This window comes from Haliaeetus albicilla, chromosome 3 (assembly GCF_947461875.1).
Source record: "Haliaeetus albicilla chromosome 3, bHalAlb1.1, whole genome shotgun sequence".
Lineage (NCBI taxonomy): Eukaryota > Metazoa > Chordata > Aves > Accipitriformes > Accipitridae > Haliaeetus > Haliaeetus albicilla.
The window spans coordinates 62,998,206-63,024,107 of NC_091485.1; the positions used below are offsets into that span (position 1 = coordinate 62,998,206).

General features: G+C 36.7%; 1 protein-coding gene across 1 annotated transcript in view; it reads right to left on the bottom strand.

The window, feature by feature from the left end:
- Window positions 1–3,881: 3,881 nt before the first annotated feature.
- The window catches only part of TAF2 (TATA-box binding protein associated factor 2), a 64,116-nt gene continuing 42,095 nt past the window's right edge, over window positions 3,882–25,902 (bottom strand). The window contains exons 20-24 of the mRNA XM_069778631.1: window positions 22,854–22,923; window positions 21,184–21,293; window positions 18,572–18,801; window positions 15,206–15,311; window positions 3,882–4,918 (exon numbers count right to left, since the gene is read on the bottom strand). Of these exons, the coding sequence (XP_069634732.1) occupies window positions 4,653–4,918; window positions 15,206–15,311; window positions 18,572–18,801; window positions 21,184–21,293; window positions 22,854–22,923 (782 nt within the window). The 3' untranslated portion in view covers window positions 3,882–4,652. The remainder of the gene's footprint in view (window positions 4,919–15,205; window positions 15,312–18,571; window positions 18,802–21,183; window positions 21,294–22,853; window positions 22,924–25,902) is intronic.

The following is a 25,902-nucleotide window of genomic DNA, read 5'->3' on the forward strand; positions in this document are numbered from 1 at the left end:
ACCACATCCTAAGCACCATACTAGGTGAAGTATTTTTCAATAAAATACAAAGTCTTTCAAATGAAATCCTGACTCATCTGCATCAACAAAGGTTAGTAACGTAGATTTATCTGGACAAAAATAACAATAAAAGAAAACCTTGGAAATGTGTTTAGAAAAACTGTATTTATGATGTCAGATTAATATGGAATTATGCAGACTTTAAATTCCAGCTGCCATGGCTTAACATGTATGCAAACTCTGATATACTATTATTGCCGTTTCAAATTATAAACCCAGGAAATAAAGATATAAAATATTTTATGAATAAAATATAGAATTCTATGCATACATAAAAATATGAACATATAAAAGTATTTAAATCTCATCCAAAACATTTCTATTTACCTTGTGTATTTTAAGGGCCCCTGTGCAATACTGATGCTCCATTAAAAAACAGGTTAAGTTTCTGTGAATTAAGTGTCTTAAGGAACTGAAAACATTGACATGACTAAAAGTTCCTTATATTAAAATTTACAAAAAATACCATATTTCTATGAATACGAAATCAACTAAAACTAAACAGCTTTTATATCCCCAAAAGCTAAACAGTGTAAGATACCTTGTAATCATTGATATAACCCTAATGCCAGCTGGAGTACTTTACGGGATGGCACAGTTTATGATAGAAAGATGGTACCAGCTCACCCAAGAACTCAATGAAGTTGCATCCTGCTGTCCTTCCTCTACAGCACCAGGACAGACTGACAGAGCCTGGTAGTGAACTGATCAAAGCTGAAACAAAGGCTTACTCGGACACCTAAAGAAAGAAACTGTATCCTAATTAGGTACTTGAGCATGTTGAGCATGTCTACAGATCTAAGAGATGCAGCAGTTACTTCGTGGACATATTATTCTATAATTATGCTGAGAAATAAAGAAAAAAAACCAAGATAAATGTATTTGCTCTACACTTATGTGTATTATAATGTTTATAATGAACAAAATAAAGGAATTCATATTAAAAACTGAGATGTGAAAACAAATTCTCCAGACTTTGACCTTGCACATTTTCAACAACATATGCCTTTATACTTTCTATGTGTAATGCATATTCTTCCGGTATTTGGATACTACCCCACTTAAATATTTCTCCTTTTGTTTCAAGCAGAGTGCACTACAAACCAGAAGTTTTGACCGAAAGTCAGAACCCAGACCAAAATCAACTGCAAAGGTTACAGCCCATCTACAAGGTTTGAAGGTGGCAAGGATAAAGAGCTTAACCCACTGTCCAAATACAAAGTTTTAACTTGGATTGATGTCAGGTTATAACTTTGAAATAGTCATCACTTTTTCAGTAGAAGAAAAACCCAAGCTAAACCACCATCAGTAAGATCTTTGGCAGGCAAAGACCTCTGTTTCCTAAGCCTTCCACAAGTGCCGCTCACATCCAGGGAGCCACCACAGTAATTTCACCAACAAAAATGGAAGATCAAAGAAATCATGAAAACAAACCATAGCAGCAAGGTCCCTCCCTGCACTGTGTCAGGGCGAAGCATTCCATAAACATCCTCTGCAGACGTTTGCCAATCTGCTGCTTGAAAACCTACAAGAAGAGAGCTTTCACATCATCATTAGGTGCCTGTTAGAATGTTTTCCATCTTAACATTCAAAAAACCATATTTTTTCTTACAAACAAAGCTAATCCCTCCCTTCCCACAGGAAGTATCTAGAACAACTGATAAACGTTTTTTTGTTGTAGCAATCTTTTAGGTATTAGAAGGGAGAGTTCCTTCCTCAGACTTCTTTTATTCTAGACTGGGAATGCTCAGTTCCCTTTATTTTTTTTTTTCTTATATGCAATATTATCTATTGTGTCCATTTGGGGGAGTTTGCCCACCTATTTCTTAAAATGTGTTGCCCAAAATCACTGGCACTTGATAGAATAATTACTTTCACATCTTATATTAAAAAATTCCTGTTAATGCTTAAGTGAGTTTTACTTTTGCCATAGTATCAGGTTGCTCACCTCTGTGCAACCAGATGTTTTTTTTTCCTCACTGCACCTTGCAAGATGGGGGAACGGCTTGGTTTCACGCACTTCATTTTCCTTCAAGTTCAGTATTTCACATTCATTCCTACTGAATTTTAGCTTGCTGCTTTTGGGTCACCTGTGCAATCTACCTAATTATTCTGACTTCTAAACACATCTACGAGTTTGTGAGCACTGCCTGTCCATGTTGCACCACCTGCAGACCTCAAACTTTCTCTGGATTCCATCAAACACATTAATGGATATTCTGAACGAGGACCATGACAAAAACCTCAGAAACTGCACGGAAATATCTTTTTAGATTTTTTTTTTTTTCCCCTCTCCAATTTTCTGTTAACAGTGTCTTCGCCATATTTCCTCAGCATACATTTGATAGTTCACTTAAAGTCATACAGCCAAATATATGATGGTAGAATTACCGTGTTACAGCTCTGCCTCAGTTCTGTGCTTGTATCACTGAACAATACATTTCCCTTCAGCGTGAGTGTAAATCCACGTCTCCAAAAGTAAAAACTACACCAGCCTAAATTATCCATGACCTCATTTTTAAAACATAAATGCATCTGCCTTCGCCCTCCCAAACAATGCCAGCTTTCATTGCTTATTAGCCCAGGTCTCCCACAAACACCTTTGGCACTGTTACCTCACTCCTTAGCCAAGGGAAAAACACCTAAAAATATTTCCATCGAGCTATTACTATAGCCTCCCAACCTCTCCCTGTGATTCACCGCTCATGATGCTAATGTAACAGCTCGCTGGCTCAAGAGGGGCGGTAAGCTGAGCTGCACACATGGCTAGCCTACCCAAAACACACTCAGTACCTCAGTCTACCCAGGCTTAGGTGTGTTCCTGTTCCTGTTGCACCCTTAGCTCATCTAAGCTGTAAGAGCTTGTGGTCGTTGCTAGAGAGGAAACAAAACACACCAAGGTGGGCTTCACCTAATGTGAAGAGCTGCTGTCGTGGTAGCAGATGGGGAGAGGCTGCAATGCTGACCAGGTCCATCGCGTCCAAATCCAGCCCAAACGTATCTTAACTTGTGTTCCAAGTACAACGATTAGCACAACTATCCATGCAGTATTAAAGGGATATAGTGCTTCAATAACAAAATAAGTATATGTGTATTACAAAATACCTGAGTCTATCATTTCTCTATTCTACAGGTAATCTGTTATTACAAAAACTACAGGATTCATCAGCAGGTATATATAATATAAAAGTATTTATTAACTTTCATGAAACAGAATATGGCTTAAAAAAAAAAAAAATCTTCTTGGGTCCCTGTTGAACTTCTTCTCTTTGCCCTAAGAAGGAGAATCAGTCTTTCACAGGAATTGGGGGGGGGGGGGGGGGAGAGAAAAAAAAAAGGAAAAAAAAATTTAACCCAAATACAACCATCTTACAGAAAGCTAAATGTGAAGTGAACTCTGGGCAACAGAAGTCAACCAGTGCATGGAAATAAAACCCCTGCCTCTACATACAAATAAAGAAAACATATAAAAAGTGGCAGAGACAGTTTATCTCTATTATCAAAACTTCTAAAAACTTAAGGTTTTAAATAAAACATTTGCTGGATGTAAATAGTACACAGCATAAAACACAGCTAAAGAAATTTAAATGTACCCATCATTTAAAGTCTCAGACCTAGCTTAATCTACTAACATATTTCTCCTGTGGATTCATGAGCTGATCATACAGAATGCTTCCAAAAAACCCATCCCTCAGCAGTAGGAAATCTCTTTTTCAATCTTCTAATTTTTAAGCTTTTCAAAAATATTTTTTTAATTTTAGCAAATCCATCTTTCAAAAGCATATTCCAATGTCAAGCTTAAAGAAAAAATTCTGCCTCTGTCAAAATAATTCGCAAACTTTATTGGATTTTTAAAAGCCTGATTACAGGACAAAACATGCATTAAGCATTTTGCTAAAATTCCAAAAACATAATTGCAGAATGTCACTATATTCAGAGGGTCATGTCCATAATAAATACCTGCAGCTTAAAAGCAGCTTGGAATTTTTTAAGAGTTTTAGTATCTGAAAAAGGCAAATGTTCTATATACTGTTCTTAAAATTCTGACATTACATTGCAATGGTTAAAGCAAGAAACAGCTCAATTGAAGACTACAGAAAATCCCTGTCTTCTCAGGAGGTCTACACTTGGTTATACAATACTACTCTGGAAACAGCACTTCACCAAAGGTCTGGCAATTGGCTTCTGCTTAAAACACACTCTGCCTCATAACATTCTTCAAAGGATTAAAACATAATTAATTCTGGCAGTACACATGGTCAGCATGATGTACAGGGGGTTGCCAGTGAACATGGGGCCCTTACATAAAGGGCTGTGTTCTTTGTTTAAAATGGAAAAAAGAGTGGGAGGTGTGGAAAGCAGTGAAATACAAAATGACTCAGAATCATAAAACATATTTTTTGAATCAGATTATTTCAACAACCGCATATGCAAATAGAAGGCTTCAAACGAGGACGGTGGCAGAGCTTCTGAATTGCTAAGGCAATTCACATATTCTTATTTCCATAAAAAAAGATAGAAGCTATAGTTATATACATCCTTCTAAGTATTCAGAGAATATTGCAAGCTGAACTCCAGAGAAGCCATCGATATCAGTCTGAAAGTGATGGGGAACGGATTGATCGTGCACTAGCTGGACTGTTAGAGAAAGCAAAGGGATCCTTTTCCTTTTCTTTATTATCATGTTTATGTTTATGCTTATGCTTATGCTTGTGTTTCTTCTTCTTTTTCTTGTGCTCATGGTGGTGATGGTGATGGTGATCACTATGTTTTGAGGAGTTTGATTCTTTACTAAACACAGAGAGTGGAGCTGCTGAAACAGGGTGCATGTTCATCTCTCCCGAAGATTGTTCTTTACCTAAAAGAATAGATACATGGGATTAGTAAAAGTTTAACTTGCATTGTTTTCAAACATAAGAAATTCTGAAATATTAAGATAAAACCTACGTTATCATTTAAACATGCAAGCACGGAATCTGTTACGATACTTGTACCATTAACTTTTTGTTTTTTTCAGAAAAGGCTCCGAACATGCCATTAAAGTCCCTGTACTAGTGACAATTTTTACAGAGGTACCTCTTCCTCAAAAGTATAAATGTAACCCAAGCAATTACGAATTGTAAAGAGCTAAGAAACTGCAAGTTATACTAGCTTCCAGAAATTCATTTTTAAAGAGTAAGAGGGCCACTATACCATGAATAATGAAAATATAACTGCTTATGAAAACTATGATATAAAGTGCAGGACTGGCATACATTACAGTGCAGTTTTGGGATGTAAACTCCTTTTAGGCAGGAGCTAAAGCTCCCTGCATGAACATAGAAACCTGATACTGACCAGAAGAATTAAACTGCTTTTTCAAAAAATTGCATCTTACAACCAATTTAGCCTATCTGAAACATTATACAAAGTTTTGTTCTTAAACAAAAAGCAAATTCCAATAAAGACAATTACGTCATCTTGTTTAGTATATATTTCACAAATACACTAGAACTACTTATATATTGAGTAAGCCTGGTATCTCAACCTGAGGAAGGAAAATCTGATCCATGACTTCTCAATTCCTGAACGACATTCTCTTTGGCTCATTTAATATTTCATTACTTCACACAAACTGCAATAGCTTCAGTAGTAGGAATTAAAGAGCAATTATCTAAGAACAACATTGTTACCGAGGGGAAACACTTGGAAGGTAGGAAGGCTCAAATTCCTTTAGGCAGAAATTGAATCAAATTGCTCACACTGCAAGAACGTGCTTTAACTACTAGATAAATGCAAGAAAGCACCATCAGATTTTTGAAGGCAACTGCTCCTTTAAGTTTTACTTAAAATGGATTTTCTTCAGTGCTGCTTTGAATGTTTGGGGCTTCCCCCCCGCCCCCCTCCAGTTTTTGGTGAAAATATCCCTGTTAAATAACACAGAATTATGTTATATACTTTGTCATTATCTTTTTCTGTATATTTGAAAATGGATTTTTTTTCCCAGTACATCTTTTTGGTTGGTTGGTTGGTTTTGTATCTTTAAAGGCAAGAGTGATTCGTCTATGGCAATGATTCCTGGAAGTCTGAAGAGCTAGCTCCCTGTAGTATGACAAACAAGCATTGAGCAAGGTTTCCATGCAACCTTTCTAGCCTTATCCAAAAGATTAAGAACTGATTCAATCAAACACATATATAGGAAAGTTTCTAGACAGTACAGCTGTTCTGGGTTTTGTTTGTTTTTAAATATGTCTGGAAGAAAACAAAATCTACATCTGTATGCAGTGTTTAGAAGTCAGAAAAGAAATACAAAACATTTTTACAGCAAGGATAATCAATGACTTGCTATGGGACATGGTGGAATCTCTATTGCTTAAAGTCTTAAACAGCAAAAGTGATGTCTTTCTAGAAACACGTTTGGGCTCAACCACAAAATGTGAATATAGTGCAATATAAAATTCTGCTGATGTTACGAAGAAGGCTAGATGAGAGTACAATAGTTTCCTATAGACTTAAAATCTCTAATGTACAAGTATTTTAAAAAACTTTATTTTTTATTTCACTAGAACTATGCAGTAATAAGCTCATGTTATCAATGCAAAGATTTATTGTTAGAACTCACAATGACTTTACTTTTTATTATGGCAGATAAAAGATAAGCACACAAATTCAAACTTCCAGTTGCTGACTTCAATGCACAGTTACTACAACTTTTTTACCTGGATCCATTCTCAACAATGCAGACAGCATGCAAGTATTTTGTATTTGATGTAAAATGGCACAAGATTGCTTCACAATTTAACTATTTCTAATTATATTTCTCTTAAGGAACCTGTACCTAAACCTAGCCCTGTAACCTAAGCTCATTCCCCTAAAGCATACAGCTTTTAGACAAGAAAGAAATTTTTTTTTAGCAGCTACAAGGATGCAAAAACAGCCACTGAACAGAACACAGAACAGTGGAAAAAGGAGCATATCTGACTTGGGCCATTAGAAAAGGAATGGCTGGAGACTGTACCTCAGAAAACCAAAGCACACAGTGTTTGAAACCATTAAAATAGGCTATAGTAGTTAAAGGTTAATTGTGGCAGTGACACAAACACAGCTTCTAGTAACACAGAAATAAAGGTCATGACAAAAAGCCTGAAGACGACTGATCAGTGTTTGTCCATAAAAGATGTACAGAAGATTATCTAAGGTACAGAACACATTCTCACATGTTCTCAAGCTACAGGCACATGATGCATTAAAATATAGAAAGCAAACTGAAGTCAACTTGAGTTGACTAAAGAAAACAAAAAACCCCCACACATGACACAAACACTTCAGACTTCACAGCTCCATTAGTTCCAAATTGTGGAGTTATTTTTATATGGAAACCTAACCTGTAAGTCTAGACACTACATTTGTAACAACATCAAACCAAAGCTAAGCCTCTGAGCTTTAAAAATTTTAACCCACTATAACTGGTATAAGGACACGGGCTTAAGTCTGCAGGGATGATGCAGCAGTAGTGCCATGTGCCAGTGAAGACCAAGGAAGCCATCAAACAGACCCTCTTGACACTGTTGTACTACCTGCCACTTGTGCAAGTTTCCTGCTGTGTACTGAACTACCAGCTCTGCTAAGGCAACAGTCTGCACTATCACTTCTTTACTTATTTCAGGTGGGTTATTAAAAAAACCCCTATTATTTAAAGCAGTTAAACACCATTGCCTGGAGCAAGTTAGGGAGCAAATACATCAGTAGCTCAAGCCAACAGGATTGAAGTGGTAGTGATGAGCACCTATAAACTGAAAAAGACAGAAGATCTTCAAGAAGGGGAGAAATGGGATCCAACTGCAACTCAAGGGCTACTGATACTTAAGAGGACACTCAACATTGGTAATATAGCACAAATGTCAGTAAGAAATGAAAGAATGTCATTACAAAAATCTACTTTTACTGAGCCAGTACTAAGAGTACACATACACTTTCTTCATAGAGGTCAATGATAGCTATAATCTGTTGGGTTTTTAAATGCAGAAGTAACAAATATCTATAAAATTTCCTCCTACTGTTAAAGAGCTGTTGAAATCAGGAATCAAATATATTGATCCTGGACAATGGCTCAGAAAGGACATACACAGACTACCAAACTAAGTTGTCTGTAAAATGGACAGACCTACAAAAGCCCTGTAAAAAATTTTACAGGTTTGTATCTGTAAAATTAACTGTTAAACTTGCAGAACACTTTTTAATTTCTTTTTAATTAATATCTACTTAAAGACCATGCCAGGAACCTACCAAACTAGGCAAGCAAGGCTAAATAGGAATTGCTTTACAGGCTATTAATACCATCCTCACAACAACAGGGCTAGCTGGGCTGCTGCAAGGAGGCACGAAGCACTCCCTCTTTCTGCAGGGAACCCACTTCCTCTTGGCAGAGGGAGCAGGACTGGAACCCGGGTTTCTCAAATCACAGACACACACAATAAGTGGAGGGTGAGCCCAGGAGCTCGCTTCTGAAGTGGTTAGTAGCATTCCTTGGAAGAAAATGCACATACATGTGTCTATCCACTTGGATCTCCTTCTGTTTGGGATGTGGAGATTCCAATGTAATTATTGGCTTTGCAGTGTTCCAGCTAGCTGGGTAGGTGTTTAAAATTAGACAGGATTACTATCCCATGGGAGAAAGACCATAAACTTTGTGCACACCTTGTCACGGGGACCGATACAAATGCTATAGATATTGCGAGAGAGAATAAAATAGGAAAACACGGATCTTGTAGTTTAGTTTTCGAATGAAAGGAGTTTAGATCTTGATAAGCTTTAAAGTAACATTTTCTGTCACAACAAAAATCGCTGTCAGATAATTATAACATCCTGTTCATCAATTATCTAGGGTAAGTTTTTTTCTTTTTAAAAATCATTGGTGCATGAACACTGAACAATGCTGTTGGGTAGAGTGGTTTTTACTCTTATTTTGTTATTGAACCTTTACAATATGGGAACATGTAACTTCAGACTTTAACATGCCAACAAGCTTTCATAAGATCTTCCATATGGTCTCTCCTATATTTCTGATTTTGTGTGAAGAGGGTGGGACACCACAGACTTACAGTCTCTGTTTCTTTGCATGTACAATGTATTTAAAACAGCTGGCTTGTGTAGGACTCTTCCAGATTGACACTTGTCAAAAATGACCCCATTTGCACCCTGATTTATTCAAACGTCAGAGAGGGAGAAACCAACTTCATAAAACACAGCAAACGGTAAGGCCTATGGGTCCAGTGTTTCAGCTGAGGACTGGCTGGTGCTCCAGAACCCGACACCGATCACTTCTGGGAAGAAGGGGACATCAACACAAGCATGCAAGCACTTCATATGTCTCTCCCAGAACCCAAAGAAAGCTTGCTAATGAGAAAAATAATGTCCTCTTTTTGCCTAGCAGTTGAACTGTAGCTCTGGCTAGCATTTTCTCTAAAGAGAAAACACTAAAAAAGCTGAAAAGATCTTAACTGTTTTGACAATTACCCTGTTTTTCCTTATTTCTACTTTTCTTTTTTAGTATTGCCCTGAAAACGTCCAAGATACACTATTTTTTAATTTAATGCTGTGTTTATGCATCTGTTGAACCATCAACAAAGCACATACAGAAAGTTACTAGGCATAAATAATTACAAGCCTCCAGAATGCAGGAGTGTCTTGTCATTTGTCTTAAGAAGCAGAATTTTCAAATTATATATCTCTGAAAAAAAGTTATCAATTTTCTGCCTAACAGTGTTCTTTTAAGGACCATATGACAAAATTTAAAGTTTGAGAGTGAGATGTAAAGGTCTAGTTAAAAAAAAAAGCACCCAAATGTTTTCTGAGGATGTTGTTAAACAAATCAGTTAATTTGGCTCCAACATAAGAATTTTAACTAGTTCCAATATACAGATTCACTTGACTTTGTATTTTTAGTGGGATTTATATCCAGATAGATAATTCCTTATACCTATACCAAAGGATAGCCTCTGCTAAAGTACTGCATAGACAAGCTGATGATTTAATTAAAATATACTTTTAACTGGTATCTGTTTTATTAATTTCCTCATTTGACTTTCATTTAACAACTATATTGCTTTGTCCTTACATTAAAATAATAGCTTAACTGTGGTGCTATTTTTACTACAGTTACGTTAATATTCTAGAAAATTCTAGAATGTTCCCTACTCTAGAGAAAAAGAACATTTAAATCAGTAAGTCAATTCAGAATATTTTGTGCCTCTAACAGTTTCAGGTAGTTCACCTGAAAATTTAGTTGCTAGCCTTATCCACCTTCTAGGCTTGAGAGTGATCAGTTGTTTTCTCAGTCACAGCTACAATATCATGTTGTTTTTATTAAATCATGTAGTTGACACACTGCAGCCACACACTGATGCAATACTCATTTATGTTGTCACTTTATCTGCAGGGCTTATGTGTTTGTTAAAGCTGCTTTCATGCACTTTAGGATAAAGCACTTGAAAACACCCTTCCTTGTGAAGCGTACAATTCACCACATACTATTTCAGTGAGGCAAAATTATCTACAGAACCTCAAAGCTTGTAAGTTACCAATTTGGAAACAGTTATATTCTAGGTTATAAAGTCAACATATGTGTAACGGATACTATCAAACAGATACTATATTAATATATGTTATTAAAGGGTAGTCTAACAGAACAGTTTTAACAGCTTTTCCCTCCTTAAGTAGTAAAGCAAAAATCCATCATTGTCAGTAGTACCCTCATATCCAAGAAGTGTTCATTTATGTATTTGTCTGTGTGCTGATGTTTCTGTAACCCTTTTTCACAGGGAGCCACTAACTAATGCCTGAACTTTGAGGTACTGGTGCTCTTATAGCTAACTTGGGTAACTGCTGAACTGCAGAGGACTGGGCTTTTTATATAGTTCAGACTGAATTCGTATTAACTACTGTATTCACACTTGAAATGCAGTGATTTGCACCATAAGCTCAAATCTACTGTTGTAAATGTATTGTTTAAACATACATAATGTTTATAGTAGTCATACATGACTACAGTAGTTTCCCTCTACACCTTACTGCAGTGTGCTGTATCCAGTTTCAAATAGCTTCAGAAACAATTCAATCCAGCTAAATCATTACTTCCTGAAACTGCAGACAGTAACTGTGATAAACAAGACCGCAATCCAATCAACATGTATGAGTCTTGCCTAGACCTTCAAAGTTTCATGTACATCTACATGGTAAACAGAGTGACCTACAAGGTCAGCAGTAGAAATTTCCAGTTTGATTATCCTGGAAAAGAGCAAAAGGATTAATAGAATTAATAGAATAGCCAAAGGATTTTTCTGATCCGAGTTCGAATGCTCAGGATCCGTCCTCAAAGCCTACTGCTCCTGAATGTGATCAGAAAAAGGACTGCTGCTGCACAAACAGAACTTCACTATATTTACTTTTTTTTTCTTTTGTACAAATAAAGAAGAGAGAGAATTGGATACTGCTTCGCATCAACTATCAAACTACCCAAAATAGTTGGGAAAATTCTAATTAAATGTTGATCAGTAATGAACTTCACTGGCAGATCACTCTGGCTACAGCCAAGCATTTAGAATCAAAGAACCATTTAGGTTGGAAAAGACCCTTAAGATCAAGTCCAAAGGTAAACCTAACTCTGCCAAGTCCAGCACTAAACCATGTCCCTAAGCACCACATCTACATGACTTTTAAATACCTCCAGGGATTTTTGGAAGCAGAAAAGAACAGGCCAATCGATAACCATGGACGCATATAGCAGAACTTTTTAAAGGTTAATTTTAAAGTATTGTACTTTCAGATGAGTGAAATATTAAAGTAAATAAAGAAGCATATCTTAATCTGATTTCACTGAAGTCAACAACGCATGACAAGTCACCTTACAGTCTGAAATGAGAGTTTAAATCTACTGCTTACACAAAATCTGATCTTGAAATTCTTTTGATCTTAAGATAAGATTAGGGAGTGTTACTACTATCCTTGATTTAGTAGCAAACAAAAACCTGTTCTCGCATTAGAAATGTGACCTTGCACAGCTTTAGAGGCTCAAAGGCGGCTACCATGTTTCTAGTCCTGAGGGCAGATGAATAATCAACACAACAGCATTCTTCAGACAGTTCACAACCGATGTTTTGTTTGTTTTAATAGCTTCTTGAAAAATGCTCAGAATCGCTTATAACTACCAGAGTCCACAGTTCTATTATCGTAGACAGGATGCTTTAGTATGAACTACAAAAGGTGCTGTAATTACTGTACTGAAACCTGTAATCCTGCAAGAGTTGTAGTACAAGACTTCCTTTATTGCCTTTGCAGCGTGCCTCAACCCTAACCTTTCACATCCATGAACAGAAGCATACAGAAAAAAAAAGCTTTTAAAGCAAAATAATATTTTCCTGGCTTTAGGGGGGTTATATCAACTCGAACAAACCCAAATTATCATTCAGGGTGGTGTGGGGGAAGGTAAAAAACCCCGAAACCAAAAAAGAATACACAGATACGGCAGGAATTAGACCCAACATGAACTTCCTCCTGGCAGCTGCTGTTCACAGGCTGTGTTTGGCTGATGACCTCACACTTCATGTGACATGTGGGGACATAACCCACAGCTGTGAGAGGAAAAGTGAGTATGGACTAAGAGCTCGCTGCCTTCCAAGTAAAAGTCACAGAACTGAGGCAGATACAAGATCTCACAGATTTACTAACAACATACTGAGACCATTTCAGAACCTGTTGTCAATCTATTTCACAATAATCACTCACTGGAGTGCACCCATCCTCCATTATTGCTGCAAAAACTCAAAAGGCCCTCAGCAAATATTATCTGCGATTCTTTTGTAGAACAGAACGCTCCTATGTGTGAACAATTTTATTTACGTATGCTTTTATTCTTCCCCCATCTGTTTCTTCTCAGAAGTATACCATTTCCTAAAGACTGAACTCCCTTTATTTACTCAGTCTGAAATTCATACATCTCTGCTTCTAAGAAAAATGCTATGAATAAGAAACAGGTGAAATTTTAGAAGCAAAGAATATCTGAAGTGGAACTATTTCTAACCGCACAAACCAAAGAAAATGAAATTAATCTGAAGTGTTTCAAAATAACACTTTTCAAAGGCTTATTATTTAAAATGAATTCTGTGGCAAAACCCGCATTTGTCTCATTTATTACCTAGGAAAGAAAATGTATTCCGGTGTGCTGAATGCCTAAACAGCAGAGGTGAGAAGGTCATTCAGCACACAACTGAAACTCGAAGTAGCTTTTGTCTGCTGTAGGTCTACAAATGCAGCAGTCAACTGGCCATTACTCCACTCCTGATCAGACCTTACCCTTTCTGAACTCTAGTGCAAACTTAATATGCAACAGTCCTGGAGCACAGAGCTGGCGTACGGAGGGTCCCATAAGTCCTATTTGTGAAGTATTTGGCAGAGTTTTGTTTATGACTTTATATTCCGTAGAGTGTGTAAATCTAGTAAAAAAAATCTGTTGCAAAATATCATGTAAGAGTTATAAATACTAATCCTCAGCGGATCAGCTTTGCACTCATGTGCCCTGGATGTGTCATTCTTTGCCGTAACAGAAAATGTGATGGTTGACCATAACGTTGAGGACAAAATTCAGAGCAGCTCTAAGAGGTTTAAAGTAAAGGTTGTGTGGCATTAGGCTCCTAAGTTCATGAGAGCAACCTACATGCAGCCTTCCCCTTTACTCTGCTGAAATGCCCCTGCTTTAGGCAAGAAGTTATGAGTTTTGCTACTCTACATATCTAACAGCAAATCCATCCTGGTGGAGCTGGCTGTACAGGCACATGTCATTAACCAAAGGCCATCTGGAATCCAGAAACTAGACCTCCCTGTGTTTTATGTCCCCATATGAACTTAATTCGTTAGCTGAGCAATGACAGCAGTTACCTTTTATAAAAAAAAACAAAACCCCTTAGTAGCTAGAGCATCTGCCAAAGAAGTAAAAATGTTAAGTCGTAGACCCTAAAAGAGTATGAGCATCCACACCCCTGCCAGCACCAAGGCACCAGCCTCAGCAGGATACTCAGAGCAGGAACATCCACCAGCCCTTCTCTTAAATGGGGCCATTACATTGCCAGGTCACAGGGAATGCAGACGAGGTCACCTGTCAGCGTAGCTCAAGACCTAGGGCACTCAAGATGGAACCAACACTCCAGATCCTGCTGCTAAGGTCTACTTGTATTTTACTTTAGGCAACCACTGGATAAAAAGAGAAAAACAAGCAAGAGGGTAATTATTCTGAATCCTACTTCTAAGGCCAAATACTTCACTTTTACACATCGCAGTACTGCAACCTTAAAACCTTTGTTTGGATGTGTACCGAAGATCTCTCAAAATGCTTGCTACACAGTCACGCTACCTCAGCTTAGCTCCACTGGTACATTCTGGAACTAGACTTAAGAAACGTCGTTAAAATATTTTGAGAAAATGAGACTAACGACTGAATTTCTTTGCTAGTGACAGATAAGCAAAGAAGGTGGAAGTTCATCAATGAAGTTCAGCCTGGCTTAAGGTTTCTAAGAAACAATATTCTTTGAGAAGTAATTTTGTGAAAGATTTTATGAAAAAGATACTAAGAGAAGTAGTAAAAGAAGTGCTTGAAATAAAACCATTTTATTCACAGATGCAATCTTTTCAACTTTGAAAAGCCCTTCTAAGCATCTCTGAGGCTTGTATGTTTTTTATCTGATACTAATTTATTAAGATTAGAGATTTTATTTTACCTGAATAGTTTTGCTATTTTTTTTTAAAGTGAATCTTCAAAATTATTATTTTTTAAATGACAACTATGGCAAAATAAGTTTTACCTAATTGCTTATGGGGTTCTACTTCAGCTTTACATTATTTTATTCATTCCTTAGCTTTTCACTTTTATAAGCATAATACATACTTGTCTTACTTAGATATGTATGAAAATACACATGTACACAGTTATCTATAAATATAATGGAAGCTAAAGAAATGTTCTTATGCACCCTTTACACACTTCCTGGAATTCGGTTAACATTTAACACTTACCAACACTGTATACATAGGAATAAGCAGTGGCAAAAAAACCCCAACTAACCCCGAAATAGTTGAAAAATTTATACTATCATTTTGCCAATAAATTTACTTGTACCTGGTGTGGATGGTCTCTCCAACATATTCAAATGATGGTAAATAAAGGCTTGACTGTCATGAACTGTGTCCATATCAATTTCCTCCTCTTCTTGAGAGTTTGAGAACTAAGATATCAGGAAAAAAATAAGCAGATGCTAATAACTCATCAGAATATCACTAAACAGAACTTAGAATATTTTATTTTTGACATAAACTGGGGGTGAGAGGGAAAGGAAGTGATATCTACCACTGCAAAGGAATAAAAATTCAACAAAATTAAAAAGGGTCAGTCCCTTTTCTTCTTTCTAATTTACCGTGAAGCTGTGTGAACAAAAGCATTAATTGTCAACTTTAGTTCTTGCCAGCCAATAAAGAATCTGATGGGAAATGATTTTGCCAAAGTAACCGTAACAACTACTGTACACATATACACAACATATCTTTTGTTTGAACATAGCTTTAAGGGAAGTCAGCAGAAGCCACTGCTGTTATTCTGAATATCCTACATATTGTGCAAGTTGAATTTCCATTTCTTACTCTGATTTTGAGTTTGACTTTACTGTCTTCATTCTTCTCTAGTATTTGCCCTGGCTCCAATGGAGACCCGAGTGGCATATCAGCCTTCCTCTTCACCCCCTGCTGATGACCAGAAATGCTGGATGCTGTTTCCTTAATAAGATGATCATCCTCCTGAAGCAGCATTAAAAGACCAAAATTAGAAGATAGCAAGAGCCATGTTTCAGCCTAAAAGAGACCTGATAGCTGAAAACACTTCTGAGTAAAGTGGGTGATTTGAACAAAGTTTTCCCTGTAGTTCTGGCAAAAAGTATTTCCTAAAACCCTGTATGGATTTGTGCCAACCTCTCCTACAAACATAGTTTCTCTTTACTTCTATCCCTGCTGCCTCTGCATATCTATCATTGGCATCTTTTCTGTCCCTACTCACAATCATGGTACTGTTGGTGTGCAACAACATTTGCTGCCTCTGAATAGCCTTTCTATAAATCTGTGCCTTGCAGACTCTCCTCAGTCCAAATCTCAGTTGAAAAACTGTGATAGCCTCTGATCTACACAGGGAATTTAGCTAAATCTTCTTTTAGTTAGCTTTAAAAGCTAATGCTTGCTTTGTTGAATAGAAATCATAATGAGCACTTGTAACTTGTTGGGTTTTGTTTTTTTTTTTTAAATTTCACAACAGTATTTATTAAAAAGAGTTAAACTGGTTTGTAAATTACTGCTTAGAGATTATCAACAAAAACAGGGTCAAAGGTATATAAAAAATAGCAAGAGAGTCTATTAAGTTACACATATAGTCATTAAAACAGGAGACAGGTGTTCCAACAAGTCCAATACACAAAATATAGAAGGAAAAACAGAGTATCCACAGAAGCAAACATAATTAAAAGCCCACTAAAAACTAGATTAAAGCTGTATCATAGACCCTCAAGAGCATATGCTGCTCCACTCAACTGCTCTTCCTCTATCCTACAAAGGGCACTGTAGACCTACAAACTCTTGCCTTGAACAATTCAAATTCAATTTTATGAAGTGGGTTACTTTTACCATCCTCAGCAAATCCTATGTCACAAGTCTATCAGTACTGATTTTAACACGTTTATGCTCTCAGAATATACAGTCTTCTTTAAAGAATCTAGTCAATCTGATGTATTCTGTCACCTGTTAACTCTTTTTTTCCCTCAAATACATATTTCCCTGTTTTCATTCCTATTATTTAACTCAACACACTGCTGTTGTGAAACACTTTTGGATAAACTTTGCCTGATGTGAGAGGCAGGGTTTTTTTTATGTTACTGGTCTGATTTTTTTTTTTTACAAGGAAAATCAGTTCCCTGAATTTGGGGGGAGTTACAGTGAAAATGGTAACCTTCAAGTAAGGGGTAGAACAATGGAGATGAGGCATAGGAGAAGATACAAAGGATGAAGTGTGAATTGAGGCTTATACTAATGCTCTATTTTCACACTAGCGTAAGCCAGTACTGCTGCTGATAGAAGCAGCCTCTTCCTCTTCCTCACCCATTTCTGTCCTGGGCTGCCACAAGAATTTGTATAACTACATGATGAACTGGACCAGGAAACTGACCCAGCAGGGAATATCAGTTCATAAAAAAAGGTATTTTTCAACCAGATTCTCCTCTGATCCAGCTCACTGGATGTGAGCATAAGGGAGAGGACAGTATAGGAAAAGGAAGAGTTAAGAGGAAATTTTTTGATTAAGATAGTCTGGCTGCAAAAAAAGTTTGGATGTTCACTGAACTGCAGCCTAAAAACCTGCCAACAAAATGTCTTCTGCTACTTAATTCTGATGTTTATGCACAGCAAATTAGGACTTATTACATGATCTGTAAATATGTAGGATAGCTCTAATGGTATTTGACTCCATCATCATTTTCTCCCCCTACTGGAAACAGCCTGCAAGGTACTGTGATAATTTGCACTCTCAGTATACTTCTGAATAAAAACATTTTAGAAATTAACTATGGGACTGATAAAGTAACAGTAAACCATCCTATTCAAAAGGGTGCAAAGTGTTTCAAACATGCTAACCACATGTTCACATTCTCTTTCAGGATTTACTTCTAAGCAGTTTCAATCAAATGTAGTTTTTGAAACTAAGAAGAATTTAATAAAGTTATTTATTATTTCCATGTCTGTTGAGTTTTTCCCCTTGTAATTAAATTTGTCCAACAAAAAGACTTGCAGCAGTGGCAGTTATTCTTAAGAAAAGTATGACTTGAATAGCTTGTAATATCTATTTTCTAACTACACAATTAGGACTGAAGCCTCCGAAGCCAGAAAGATATCAAACAATGTATGTGATTTTTCAGAAGTTGTTACAAATCCTTCAGAGCACAGTGCTAATTAGTCAGATTCAAGTGTTCAATGAAGATGTGTTAAAGTTTCAACTTTCACATCTCAAAGTTGTTTAAAAAGAGGTATACCTATGCACGTTAAGATGTAATAAATTTACTGATAAAAGGTTTTGTTTTGGAAAATTGCGTAACTTGCCCATAAGCAATATTCTTTGTCTAATTAAAAAAAGTTTTCATCACAGCATCAAACATTTCTGTGAATCACTTCATGTCTCACAAGCAATATAGGAAAAGTAAAGTTTTACAAAGAACAGAAATGATGAGATGAGAAAAAACAAGTAAAAAGCTTGCATATGCTATGCAAAACAGTTTTAAAAAGTCAAAAAAGTTACGGTATATGCCAGCTTTTCAAGTGGAAGGAATAAAGAGTAACAAGGTATAAAGGTAGCTTAGGCAAAGCATGAGAAGCTTGAACACAATACAAAATTAAATCAGCAACCAATGCAAGCACTCAGAGCCAGCTGAATGGGATGTATGCAGATGGTTTGTCTTACGGTGTTCTGAAATCCTACTGACTGTCCGTGATTGTTAGTACTATTCACAGGTTCCTGATTATTTGCAACCGATTCAGGGATAATCGTTGGATTAAGTACAGCCTTCTTTTCTTTCAGATTAAGAACAAGTCCAAGCTCTGGTAACGGTAAACAAGAAGGTCTGCTGAGGCCAAAAAGTGTGAAATAGAGGTCCACAGCACCACATCGTAATCTCCAGTCATGTGAAGTTCCTAAAATCCAAAAGAGATTATATTGTTAATACAGAGATAAAATCTTCTCCTCCCCCACAAATAAAACACTTTAAGTGATCTGGATCCACCAGAGCATGACATTTTCTGTGCTTCAGATACACTTCCCTCACTATTCCTGCCTCTGATTGACTCAAACTCACCTGCCACATCCTGTTTAAAAGGAAGGCTTTAAGTTGTTTGGGCTGTGAACTGGACATGTTTAGTAAAACAAGACTGAGAAAGTAAGTGCTATAATAACATAATGAAAAATAAAACGAAAATAAATCACACTCGTATGCTTTTACTTTTGAAGTTTCACTTTAAGTTTTACTATCAGACAATTAAATAGAACATTTTGTTACCAAACTGGCTTCCCGTATCAATGGATTTGGTCATACTTGCCTATGTATTCCATGAAATGTAGTAGGAGCCTTAAGCATGACTGAGATCTGTACCCTTTGGAAACCACACTGATAGAGAACATGGCAATGCATAAACATGCTTTTTGATGTCACTACTATGTCATGTACTTCACTGGATACTCAATACTTTAATTTGTATTCATACTGGTGATATGTGTTCTTACTGCAGAAAGCAATGCTTCATTGATTTCATTTTTCACTGCAAACTGTGTACTGCGTTTATATCTTCATACACAAATGGTCAAAGCACGTTTGGCACCAATCACAACAGAAAGACATCTAACATCTGGTGCAAGGCTGCAAATACAGTGATTCTGGTGTTAACTCATCCCAGCTCTTGACTGATTGCAAGTTTATTGAACATATTGTTCCACAGCAGGAATAGAACTGTATCTGGTAAACAAGACACAGATGTGCCAACTGCCATGTTAATGTGGCTGTGCAAGACTTAGCACAAAATAAAATTACAAGATCTATCCCTGTAAATAGTAAGTTTCACGGGGCTTAATAGTGTTTTGAGTAAGCTTAGCTGTACATACACTTACCCAGTTACAAGTCAAAGCAATATGAATATTAATCTGGACATTTCTAACATTAAAATACTCTCCAGAGAATGACACATTCACAAGTATTAATTTTAAAACTATTCTAATATTTTAACAACAAATAATTTAAAACTAGTACATCTTAAAATGATATGATGAATTCCCATTCAGTATGTCTCTCCTTTTCCAGCTGAACAACTAAGCTTAAATACAATTGGTTGCTGAATTTCTCTGCAATCTTTGGAACTTGTGAGCATTACCAATTTAATGCAGATTAACAAGGAAAAAAGAAAAGATTACATATATCAATCAGAGTCTGTTTTCTATTGCATGTGCTTATTTTAAATGAAAGCAACTCATGATTCTAGAATCATGCAGCTTTAAACCTGGCTACTAACTTGTCTCGCATTAACAAACACTTTTTCAAGGCACCCTGGAATGCTACAGTTATCCCTTACAGAAAATAAATTGAAACATTATGTAATCTTGATGCATAGAAATTTAAGTACTTAAAGCCCCATGAATCATAGTAAGAATGTATACCCTATTTGTTACTTGCAAAAGGAGGCAATGGTTTTAAGTAACACTGCACACACTCTTCTCTCAAGAAAAAGGAAAAACAAACTCTCTGATGGTAACATCAAAATCGTTTATTTTCTGTGCCTGACACCTGGCAAATCCTATGAAACTGAACTACTAGTAGTCTCCCCACTTCAGCCCCTGGAGTGTAGCTGTAAACTTTTAAACTCTAAAAATAATGATACACAGAGAACAGACAGCCTTCAATGACCTAAAAAAAGCTATATAAACATTTATATGTAATCTACGTAGTAACGTGCCAGATGTTAAAGGGTAGTTTGTCAGGACTGGATAAAACTGCTTCAGTAATGAAAAACCGGTCAATGGTAAAGATGCAAGCCCTTCTCTCATTAGGATCTTTCCTAATCACACAAGGCAAATTGAGTCTTAGGTTTATAATGCACTTCTAAAAATCTCATTTAAATTATCTATACAAATGTTATCCTCTCATATTCTCTCAGAGTTTAGTAAAAGAGGACAAAGAGAGACTATCTAATCTAAAGCAAACTATAAAGAAAAGGGTAACACAGACACCATCATTTGAGGAAACATTTGCTTTGAACATAGGGGTCAAAGAATCATTCTATGCCAAAGTGTATCAAAAGCACACTAGAATAGTAGACAAAGGAATGAAAAACAAGATTTGGTATGCTGGGTCACTGAGAAAGTTCTGGAAGTTCATACATGATACTGAACTTCTGAGACTGAATTTTCGATTTCTAGCTATAGAAACTAAGAGAGATCTTGGCATATTCTGAAGCAAGTCTTAACACTTATTTCAAAAAAACTTACAATAGAAACCAACAAAACAACCAAACAACAAACAAAAACCCAACCTGAATTCATCAGTTTCCAAAGCTGATCTACCAAAGCTTCATTACATAAAGGGGACTCCATGTTCTTGGTAAAAGGTGGATTCTTAGTCAGCATATCCAGAATCTTATGCCTGGAAGAAATAGAAAAAAACATCTTCATTAAATCCAAATGAATACACTAAGAATACAAAGTCTGTTCACTTAGCAGTATTCTTACAAACTTATTCAAATACAGGATTCCTTCCAAAATTTTAACCAATGTTTTATGCTTTTAGCTCTTCCTTCTGTCCCCAGTATGCATAGACACAGATTTACCATCAGCAATATAACTTAAAAAGTAAGGTGCAAAGCAGCAGAATGTTATTAGACATCATTTTTAACAGTTAGGTACAAAATTGTAGGCTATATTATGCTCTTCTGTTTAGTAACAATCTTTTTTGCACACTGACTTGATCATTACAAAGAAGGAGCAACATTGGCAAATAAACTCCTTACATACTGACACCAAAGAATTCTTAAACAACTTTAAATGTTTATGACTGATTCAAAATGGCAGGACCAAAACCAGTGACTTGCACTTTTTTCTGAAAAGGAACAGCCATCTCTTAAGTTACATTGGTGTATAAAGATTCTGCACTTACCATGTTTGCTTACAATATTTACACACTGAACTGAAAGTAGATACATTTTCCCCCACTTTCTTTCTGTAAACTTGGCCTTGAAAACATTTTATGAATGAGAATAATTATTTGGTCCATTACTTATTATTTTAACTATTTTCCCTGTATAGCCAGCTTTCCCCTTGCTGTCTTACACATTTGGAACAAGAAAAGTCTTACAGATTTTTTTTTTTTCTTTTCTTTTAGAAGGGGCTTACATATTGCACTCAGAAATTTAAACTCCTCTTTAAAAAGGTACAAATCAAATTAAATCTCCTTCCCAGACTGAAGCTAAACCTCCTCTAGTGAGTCTAACTGTATCTACTTTAACAAGGATGACAGAAATAAAATAGAGAACAATCTTGCAGCTATGATCTTTGCAAGAAATCACCTATAGAGAGAGAGTAAAAGTACCACTATTTATCTTTGAAATTCAGTATTTTAATGGTGGCCATAAGAAGAAAGTGTTGGGGAAGAACAATGATCATGAACCTTGGTATTCAATGGTGTATAATGAATGTGCTACAATATCCAGTCACTCATTGGTGAAAACAAAGCTGAAACAAGCAGTACTAGAAATCACACCATATTTTCACGTTATCCTTTCACCCCATCTACAGTCTAACAATTGCTTTACACTCCTTGCTGGCAAAACACTGTGTGGACTATGTCTCAACCTTTGTCTTTTCTAAATATCACAAAGTATTTTTGCCATATGCAACATCAGACTTATATACTTTATTTATAATCAGGGAATGACCTCTAAATTCAGACTTCCACCATACAGGTAGAACATAAAAGACAAAAATAATATAATGGAGATTAAGAACAGAATATATGAATTTTTGAGATGTGAACCGTTGAAAGATCAAAATACATTTCTATTTATATAAAATAACAAGAAGAAAAAACAGTTCTATGAAAAAGTACTAGGCAGTTAAGCATTTGGTCTGTTCTAGTGATTCCAGGCCAAGAATTTACTTAGTAGTTCCAGCATTAGTAAAAGTACTGGTTCTTTATTAATTCACTAACCTTATGTAGGGTACAGGATCATTCTGAACCATAGTAAGCAGCCACTGTAGTTCTTCATAGCTCCTATCAACTGCAAAGAAAAATAAAATAAAATGCCTATAAATATATATATAAACTGGAAGGATTTTGATGAAGACAATCACAAGTTCCTGAATTAGCACACAAAGAGCTTGAATCACTGCAATTAAAGAGGAATTTCATTAATTGTACTGCAAATTCAAAGTAAGAGGTGGTTTACTCTACACTGAAATAGAAACGTGCACAAAACTCCTTCATGCTTCAACTATTCAGTAACCACCAACTTGACTATTAGCAGGTAACTGTCACTCATGAGCATTGATTGGGAAGATCACAGAGTAAATGATCATCTTGATATTGTGTGCTTCCTAAAACAGATGCATTCAAGTATCTTTTCAACAATCAGAAGTACAGTATTTTCTATAGGGAATAGAGAATATACAATTCTCATACACAGGAATCTGTGAAAGATTATTATCTATATATAGGATAGAGAGAGGAAGACTACAGGACTTATACAAAACTGCAAGCATACTCCTCTCAGTAGCCTTCCTTAGTTTTTTAAATCAGTATACTTCGCAATTAAAATCGATTTTGAAACTTATCAGCACATGCTTCTAGGAAATTGCTGCCTGACACTGTTGGAAACAAGATCAGCTTGTTAGTTTAAAATTTAAATCACATCACAAAATTCCTTTGATTGTCAGAGTAACAGTGAAAAATAGGAAACAACACAGGATATCATCATCACTGATTACACAAAAAATGAAGGAATTTCTATGTAATCTTTTTCTCAGGTGTATAATTTTAAGATTTTACAGCAGTATTCTCGTCTCATTTCCTCAAAACAATGAAGAGCTTGCTTTGGCTTTGCTTTACTTCAGAATTTGGGGTGTATTAATCATTCCTGTACAGACAGCTCCAAATACATTTCTGTTGGTTTCCATTTTGTGGTCCTAGCAATGTACTTCTTTCTTCCCCAAGCCTACTGTATTTTCAGTACTAAATACCTTAGTTCAATTTTCCTTCTTGATTTCAGTCAGTTTTCAGTCAATTTTTAAATACGACTTTTCTAGTCCAACCAGTTCTAATACCTACTATTCCCTTCTTATTTCACTAGGGTAAGTTGCTTTTAAAGGAAGAGGCAATTATTCAGATTATATTATGAGAATCAGCACTTCAGTTCTAATAGAAGTTCTTTAAATACTTTGGACAACTAGAACATAAGATCTCTTCCTAGGTTGGGCGGAGGCAGCCAAGTAGTTAAAAACTACATTATAATATTGCTTAGAAAATGGCTGAATAGTCTTTTGCAGGCCACTTGCAAGTCAGCTCTGCTCTTCCTACAATCCAGCAAAACAGAACAGGTTACACTGGTGAGGCACCAAACTGGGCTGATGAGCCCTGTTTAGAGGCACAATGTATTAGCTCATGTTCTGTACCATTTAGACCACGGCTACAGAGTTACGGATGCCAGAGCAAATTTGTATCCATACACACCAGAACTGCAATCTCAGATTTTGCCTTAAAAATCGAGGAAATCTTTGAAAAGCTATGCCTAGGATATACTTTTAAGGGATTAGTAACTGCCTGCGCTCAACTCCATGCACAACTGCTTTTCCTGGCAGCTACCTTGCTTGGGATAGAAGGCAGCTAGAACACTGCATACAAAAGTTGTTTTGCATCGAAGAAAAATAGTATTGTACAACCATGCAGCAGAGACTCACAACATGGTGAACACATTAAGTCACAATCATAAGCAAGCTGCAATTATTTCAACAGCTACGAAAGGGATTTAAAAATGGTTTTTGATTAGAAAATGAGAAATCTAGGAGATGAATCCTTTCGGCTGACAGTACTGGATAACAGAACCATGAAACACCATACTTTTGTGGTTAAAAAAAAAAGTCTTTTTTGCTTCTTAAACTTATTTCTGCTTGAAATAAAGTAAGTCTTCCCTGCTATTTGCCTTATAGTGTAAACTAGGCCTGCTAGACTTCCAAAGCTTTGCTACTAATGCATTTAACCTGCTCTTCAAATTTATATAGCAACTACAAAACATTTTGGGGAGCAATGAAAAATTAAATCTGATCTTGGGCAGAACAAATCTTATTAGCCAGAAGAATCATAAAATCATACAACGGCCCAGTTTGGAAGGGACCTCAAAAGATCAGCTGGTCCAACTTTTCATGGGAAAGGGAGCCTAGATGAGATTATCTAGCACACTCTCCAATCACATCTTGAAAACCTCCAGCAATGGGGACTCTACCACATCCCTGGGGAGGTTGTTCCACTGATTGGTTTTTCCCACTGTAAAGATTTCTTTTTTATGTTGAGATGAAACCTCTCCCCATGCAACTATTACCCATTGCCCCTTGTCCTTTCCACATGGCTCCTTCTGAAGAGAGAGCCTCCGTCCTCTTTGTAGCTGCTCTTTAAGTACTGGAGTACTGTGATGAGGTCCCCCCGAGCCTTCTCTTCTCTACTTCAGGTTCTCCAACCCTCTGATCGTCTTTGTGGCCCTCCTCTGGACCCTCTCCAGTCTGCCCACATCCTTCTTGAATTGTGGGGGCCAGAACTGGACACGGTACTCCAGGTGCAGCTTGACAAGCGCTGAGTAGAGTGGGATGATCCCATCTCTATCTCTGCCCCTGCGGATGCAGCCCAGGATCCGATGTGCCTTTGTTGCTGCAGGGGGGCACTGCTGACTCATGGTCACCTTGTTGTCCACCAGGACCCCCAGGTCCCTTTCAGCAATGCTGATCCCCAGCCACACAGGTCCTAGCCTGTACTGGGCTCTTTGGTTATGTTGGCCGAGGTGCAGCACCTTGCACTTGTCCTTGTTAAACTTCATACAGTTCTTGCTTGCCGGCTCTTCCAGCCTGTCCTGGTCTCTCTGTAAGACGGCTCTCCTTTCTGACGCATCTACCTCACCACCCAATTTAGTGTCATCAGCAAACTTGGTGAGGGAGCTGTCAATGCTGTGGTCCAGATCATTTGTGAAGATGTTCCCTGCGGGACCCAAATTGTG